General features: G+C 35.8%; 1 protein-coding gene across 1 annotated transcript; it reads right to left on the bottom strand.

The window, feature by feature from the left end:
- Positions 1 to 956: 956 nt before the first annotated feature.
- Positions 957 to 1,966, bottom strand: LOC131620307 (thaumatin-like protein 1b). The gene is made up of 2 exons (XM_058891342.1): positions 1,851 to 1,966; positions 957 to 1,745 (listed from the first exon to the last, which is right to left on the bottom strand). Exons 1-2 carry the CDS (start codon positions 1,900 to 1,902, stop codon positions 1,069 to 1,071), a joined length of 729 nt encoding a protein of 242 aa, XP_058747325.1. The 5' UTR covers positions 1,903 to 1,966; the 3' UTR covers positions 957 to 1,068.
- Positions 1,967 to 7,924: the final 5,958 nt, after the last annotated feature.

Here is a 7,924-nt window from a genome sequence, read left to right as displayed (position 1 = left end):
AGCTTGAGCAACTGGAGTCGGGTAGGAGAATTCTGAGGGTGTCAAACCAATTGGAGCATATCAACATATTCCTTGAGGTCCAAGGAAGCTATCCAGATGCCTGCAACACTTCTGTAGCAGCTGGAACCCTCGATCTCAGTTTCAGAGGTAAGTTTTCAAACTCTAACTCTCTCATTCTTGTACCTATTTCAATAAAGCTCGATTGTATCTTGTTCAACATCATGAGAGGATCAAAAGCCCTCTATTAACATTCATTTATTCATCATGGTCATCATTTAATTTTATTTTAAAGAATTAGGGTTCTTTGTGTTCATACAAAAATACTCAAGCTACACTAAAAATAAATAAATTCTAAGATCACAAATGTGTTCCTTGTTAAAAAAACAAGAAAAATCCATGTTTACATCTTCGAATTTGGTTGAGAATTAAGTGAGTTTGAAATTCAAATTTCTTGAGTCTTTGAAGGGTTTTAAAATATAATAAAATGAAGTCATGTGTTAAATATACTTAGCGTGTGGTTCAATTGGTCACGTTTTGGGTTGTGAACCCCAAGGCCGTGGGTTCAAGCCCTTGTGAGACCAAATCTTTTTTTTAATACTATTTTCTTTCGTTTTTTTTTCACAACTTCACTTAATTATTTAACCTATCAAAACTAATCATTTTTAATTGATTTTTTGCACACTCCTCATTTAACATGTATATATTATGAATATCCAAAAAAAAAAAACACAAATAATATTTGTTTGATGTCTTTTTAATTAGTTGAAAAAGCCATATTTTAAAGTATTTTTAATACTTACAAAATCATAATTTTAATTTTTTTCTCATCTAATCATTTTTCAAATTTCTATCTGATTAAATATTTTTGTTTTAAACAATGTTTGATTTACATACCATATTCACTTTGATTTAAATGTCTTTATCACTTTGAAGTACACGTGATATTTTATTCATATTTGAGGTTTACATATATATAACACACATGTTCATGTTTATGTGTGTGTAAGTTGTAACCACCTATTTTATTTTAAACAGCGACATTACTGTATTTCGAAGATGCCCATTAAATTAAGGACAGAAGGTGATAGCATAGCTAGGTCCACCAAAGCAAGTGAAAGTTCCAGTCTTATCATCATAAGCATAACTATAAGCATCATGACATTGATTCTTGAAAATCGTAGCGTATTTTGAGGGTGGGCATGTAGCCGGTGTATTATGACTTCCACGGCAACAATACTCATCTGTATTAAACTTCAAACAAGCACTCTGACAAGCAACCACACTTCCTCGAGAGCCTTTCACTTGAAGCACGGCAGGACACACAGTGTTGATATTCGCTGGACAGCTTGAAGTTTTGCAATCACCTCTTCCTCCTTGTGGAGTTATTGACATCGGCACGTTGAACCCGTCCACGTTGCTCACATCGTAGAAATCTTGTCCTCCATTTGATGCTACTGTAAGTTCAACCAAAGTTGCTGGTGGAATTGCGCCAGCACCGTTGCACTGGACTTGACCGGACGCACAATCGGCCGTGGCACAACTGAACTTTCCGTTGTTGTATGAGCATCCGGTTCGGCCCCAAAACCGACCTGACCATGGAGAAGGAAGGTAGATTGAGTTGGTTGCATGAGGTTTCAACCTAAAGCCTGTTGTTGATAGTTGAGGCTTTTGGTCTCCAGTTAGTGTTCCTGGCCATACAGTGTATCTACATTTATTTATGAATGTCACCTTGGCTCCTCCAACCACTGTAACATCACACACATATAATAGAAAAATTAACATAAAAACTATTTTGCTAGTATTTATCGTGATAAAAACTTATGAAAAATATAGTTGAAATGATATATTACCATAGATGAGGAATGCAAAACTAAGGCATAGAGCAACACGAGTAATTGCCATTTTGAAGAATTTATATGTTTATTAAAGACTTCAATTGATATGTACCCTATTAGAAATATAATAGAATGCTGAATGCATTCAAACAGCTGCTATTTATACTACACCGAGAGGTATTTTCGCGGAGGTTATAACAAACTATTGCCATCTTATAAAAAATAACAAACTATTGCCATCTTATAAAGAAAAAACAAACTATTGCCAGAGCTATTCACAGCGGTTCATACGACAGTTATTTGTTTAATGGCAGTTTCACCCACTGCCTATAAATAATAATAATTTAAATAATTATTATATTGTAGCGGCTCTAACCGTCGCCTATAGTAATAGATTTTTTTATAAAATATTTATTTTTAGCGGCAGTTTAAAATGCTGTGAAAATTTTTAAGAGCTTTTTCTTCTTGTAATTATTATGGAAAAAAAATTTTAGGTAGACACAACCCTACGTAGTTTTAGACACAATCATTCACAAATTTTTAATTAATTAAAAAATATATATAATATTTTCTCCCTCCTTAACAATGATAAATTCAATTAAAATAAGAATTAAAATTTAAAAACCTTAGCTGTTTTTGCTCTCGCGCAAAACTTATTTAATCTTAATTAAAAATTAGAATCGGAAAAACGATTCATAAAAAGAAAATGCGCCAAATTAATACTAAGTTCCGTCGAAACGACAATCTTCACATACCGAACTCAATGAGATTAATCGAACCTAATTTCGAAAGCAAGCATGCAATTATATTTGTTAATGATAGACATAAACATGTTTACATTTTTGAAATAGCTTATTGCAACACTATACCAGATATGTCTTTTAGCAGCACCCCTACGAAAGCGCTTTTAGGAAAAAGCGCTGGTATAGGCTTCGCTAAAAAAAAATTAAAAAACACGCTAAAAAAGCGCTCTTATAGGGGGGGGGGGGGGGTTACGAAAGCGCTTTCCAAAAGCGCTGGTATAGGGGGGGATACGAAAGCGCTTTCTAAAAGCGCTGGTATAGGGGGGGTTACGAAAGCGCTTTTTAGAAGCGCTCTTATAGGGGGGTTATGAAAGCGCTTTCAGAAGCGCTGCTATAGGGGGTGGGGTACAAGAGCGCTTTTGCCCCAAAAAGCGCTGGTAAAGGCCTGGCTACGAAGGCGCTTTTCAGAAGCGCTGTCATAGCCTTTTTAAAATTAAAATTTTTAAAAACAAAATTATACTAACGCGCGTTTCATTTCAGAATCCCTAATTCCTCTTTCATTCTCTGCCCAGAAAACACAGAAAACTCATAACATCACGATTTCAAACTTCAACCTCATTCACGAATTCACGATTTCAAGCACACGAATCCACGAACTCACGAATTCAACCGTCGGCTGCAGAAACTGATTATCCACAACTCACGCAAAGAAGAATCCGAGAGAAGACGAAGGAGATATTGAAGCTGAGAGAAGACGAAGGAGACGTACAGGTTTTTCCATTTTCATTTCAATTCTTCATTTACGTTTGGTTGGTTATCTTGGAATCTACTGAAATTTTGTGTCTGTCACTGAGAGAGTTAAGGAAACTTCAACATTTAGCTATGTATGTATGTATATCCATCTTTAACCATATTGTTTGTGTTTGATTCTTGTGGTTTCAATTATGTTTACTTTGTGTTCATTCATTTAATCAATTACATATTGTATTTATCACATTTGGACATTGATTCTTGTGGTTACCAACTTTTTCAGCCATCATTCGGTTTAAATTGTGTAATTGCTAGTGATGTGGTGCACATTCATAGGGTCTGTGGTGATGATAATATTGGCCATGTTTGTGAACCAAGGTCCTTCAAAATGAAAAGTGCTTCCAGAATATGATGAAGAGAATGGCTACAAATAATGAAATATACTCAAACAAACTCATTGTACTTAGACTATAGGGAATGTATTCAAATTGTACCTGTGAATGATATCTTAAAAATGAAAATAAATATAAGACATACACCAGTCACACATTCAACAATGACCTTTCAACCTTTTGATTTATTAGTGCTTTTGTACTGTTTTCAGTTTGGCATAATATGTGCCAACTTAAGTGTGGATATCTAGTGTTAGGTGCATGAGATTTAAGTGGGTGGTTGAAAGTAACAAACAGTTATTAAGTTGTAATTTAACTTAAAATATAGAGTATATTAATTGTTAAGATTCCTCTAAGTATAATCTCTATGGAGACAATACTAAACTCATTGTTTTATTATTTGGTACAATCAATACTAATCATATTATTATTCTACTAGAGGTCTATTGATTTGTTTTGGTTTATTTTTATTTAATTTTACAGTTACTTTGAAGGCTCTGGTTTCTACTTGTACAACGCCGATTCAAACCTACCCGTCTCCCACATCAAGTCCAACTCAGGTTACTAGCCCTTTCTTCTTGCTTATAGTTTGTTGTTTTCTGCTTATAGTTTATTGTTTATGGTTCTATTTAATTTCAATTTAGTGTCTCTCAACCAGTTTTTTGGTTTGTGGACTTATATTACCTTGAAATAAGGTAATGTCTTCTTTAGGAAATCGGGGGTAGGCTGAAATAAGGTACTGTCTTCTTTTAGAGACTCAAACAATTGAGACAACTGTAACTTCCTATCTTTAGCTAACTACCAACTTAGCCAATATGAAAGCTATAGGATCTCATTAGGTATTGCTTAAGTGTTGCTTATTCACAGTAGTTACATTATATTTCAAGACTTGAGTGGTTTGACAAGATTTATTTCTATTATTCACACTTTATAGGATCTCATTAGGTATTCTGATCAAGACATAATGATGATAGCTATTTCTTATCTTGACAGAATTCCTTAGTACCTGATAGAGAAACAAAGAAGCAAAAGCATTTGTTTAGCTTAATTAACACATGGATAAAACATGGATGAATTCAAACCGATTGTCGAAAGAGTACGAGAAAGGGGTATGTGAATTCGTTAAGTTTGCGGTTGCGCACTCCGAAGACCCGATTCGAATGCCGTGTCCTTGCTTGGGTTGCTGTTATGGGGGTAAGGTTGACGGGAATAAGTTGGCATCGCATTTACTACGGTTTGGAATTGATAGAAGTTATACATGTTGGACAATGCATGGTGAGAAAAGTAACGGGAATGTTGAGTCGAGGTGTAATACGAAGTATGCTTCAAACGACGATTGCACAGTCACATATGATTATGATCGAGTCGAAGAGATTGCAGAAGCGCTTGAAGAAGATCTTGAGGATTGTCCCAAAATTTTCGAGAGGTTGGTAAGCGATGCAGAGAAACCGTTGTATGAGGGTTGTACAAAATTCACAAGATTGTCTGCGGTGTTAAAGTTGTACAACTTAAAGGTCAAAAGGCGCAATAAAGGTCAAAAGGTGTGTCCTGTTTGTGAAGATGAAACCGATACGACACGATTGGAGCTTTGTCAGAAGAATTTCTTTCTCGGCCATCGTGGATTCTTAAATTCTAATCATCACTACCGTGGGTGGAGAAAAGCATTCAATGGAAAGGTCGAACATCGTACAGCCCCGCCTTTTTTGTCAGGTGATCAAATTTTTGAAAAGGTGAAAGATGTGAGCACTCAGTTTGGCAAGCCTTTTGCACATTCACTTGTCAAGGGTGGGTGGAAGAAGAAGTCAATTTTTTTTGAACTTCCATATTGGAAGTCGTTGTACGTAAGACATTTCCTGGATGTTATGCATATTGAAAAAAATGTATTTGACAGCGTCATAGGTACGTTACTCAATATACAAGGAAAGTCTAAGGATGGCCTTAACATAAGGAAGGACATGGTAAACATGGGAATGAGAACTGAATTGGGACCCGTGACGAAAGGAAGACGAACATATCTGCCACCTGCTGTTTACACTCTATCTAGAAAGGAGAAGAAAACATTGTGTAAGTTCCTCAGTGAAGTTAAAGTTCCAGAAGGCTACTCTTTAGATATTAGAAGACTTGTGTCCATGAAAGACCTCAAGTTAAAGAGTTTGAAGACGCATGATTGCCATGTTATAATGGAACATTTTTTACCAATAGGTATACGTTCTATTCTGCCAAAAAAAGTAAGAAGCGCAATAACTAAGCTGTGTTTCTTCTTCAGGTCAATTTGCAGTAAGGTGGTCGATCCCGCGATCTTACCAACATTGCAAAAAGAGATAGTTGTTACTTTATGTGATCTTGAAATGTATTTTCCTCCCTCGTTTTTTGACATAATGGTTCATCTAGTCGTTCATCTTGTGAAAGAGACACAATTGTTCGGACCAGCTTATATGAGATGGATGTACCCTGCTGAGCGTTATATGAAAATATTAAAAGGGTACGTGAAAAACAGAAGTCGACCAGAGGGTTGTATTGCCGAACGATACGTTGTTGAAGAAGCGGTTGAGTTTTGTACTGAATATCTGTCAAATGTTCAATCAATTGGACTCCCCAAATCTCATATTGTCGAAAAAAAAGAAGGAAAAAGGCTAATTGGAAATAAAGTTGTGACAGTATCAATGGTCGAACGGGATCAAGCGCACTTGTATGTTCTGCACAATGAGATTGAGGTTGAGCCGTATGTTGAAATGCACAAGGTTGTTCTCCGAGATTTAAATCCGAATAGAAATGAGAACTGGATAGTACGAGAGCACAATCGAAGTTTCATACCGTGGTTTAGGGAACATATTTATTCAAAGTATCGTTCAGATCCTGCTTCAGTAACAGAAAGGTTGAGATGTTTAGCCTATGGTCCAAGTATAATTGTGTTTTCTTATAGCGCATACGCAATTAATGGATACACATTTTATACCAAAGAACAGGATGATAAAAGTACTATGCAAAATAGTGGTGTTACCTTGGTAGCTGAAGTAATGCACATATCAAGTGCGAATGACTTAAATCCGAAATTTGCAAATTTGTCATATTTTGGGGTTATCGAGCGCATTTTGGTGTTTGATTACGCAAAGTTTCAAATTCCTGTATTTGGTTGCAAGTGGGTTGAAAATAATAGTGGCATACGAATGGATAAGTTAGGATTTTTGCAAGTGGATCTCAACAGGGTGGGGTACAAAGATGAGCCTTTCATTCTAGCCTCTCAAGCTAAACAAGTGTTCTATGTCAATGATCCGACAAGTACGAAATGGTATATAGTGCTTTTATCAAACAAAATAGTTGATGAAAACATTGGAGATCAAGGTGATATTGGTGTTGGCATTGAATCTTGTACAAGAAACGATCAAGATGAGAACGAATCTTGTACTAGAAATGATCATAATGAGGGTATTTGGATCAATCCAACCGTCCGCGTTGTTAAGAGACGCGTAACACACAATCCTACCAAGAAAAGAAAGAGACGTTAGTGAAAAAGGTAATAGTATACATATTCCGACTAATGTGCGTTATTCAATTTGTACCGATTGTTATATATTCAATTTGTATAGTTTTTTCAATTTGTATTCCGATTGTTACAATACTTATTCAATTTTGGTGCATATTTTCGTTTTGTACATAACTTTTGAACCATGTATCCGTTTGTCGACTTCTTTACATGTAACTATACTATTTTGACAATTCCGGAGCTGCTCATTCACTTATCTTTACATTTCGGGACTGTTTTTTTATCGGTTTTGGTTCTGCCCGTGATCAAAAGTCGGGCTTAGGGTCTGAATTTCGGAAAACCGACTTCATTTTTGAGTCCGTGAGGACGTTTTACCATAGCCATGTAAATTTCGTTCAATTCCGACAACTTTCTTTTTTTGACGCTTATTCGGATTTCACCGATTTCGATTTCGATTTACTTGTACATGCATGGTTTGACTTCCATTTGACTTGTATAGATTGTTAGCTTATTAATAGTGTACCAATGTGCTTTAGTTTGTTTGATACAGGTTCAATGGCTAGTAATCAAGAAAACCCACAAGAGAACCCACAAGAAAACCCACAAGATAAGCCACAAGAAAACTCACAAGATATAGATGCTCCGGATACATCATCAAAAGAAGTTGCACGAGGTGTGTCCCTTATGAAGGGAATCATTCGACATAGAGACCAAGGATTG

The sequence above is a fragment of the Vicia villosa genome, linkage group LG1 (genome assembly GCF_029867415.1).
Source record: "Vicia villosa cultivar HV-30 ecotype Madison, WI linkage group LG1, Vvil1.0, whole genome shotgun sequence".
Taxonomy (NCBI): Eukaryota; Viridiplantae; Streptophyta; class Magnoliopsida; order Fabales; family Fabaceae; genus Vicia; species Vicia villosa.
This window is presented reverse-complemented; position numbering and strand designations above follow the sequence as displayed.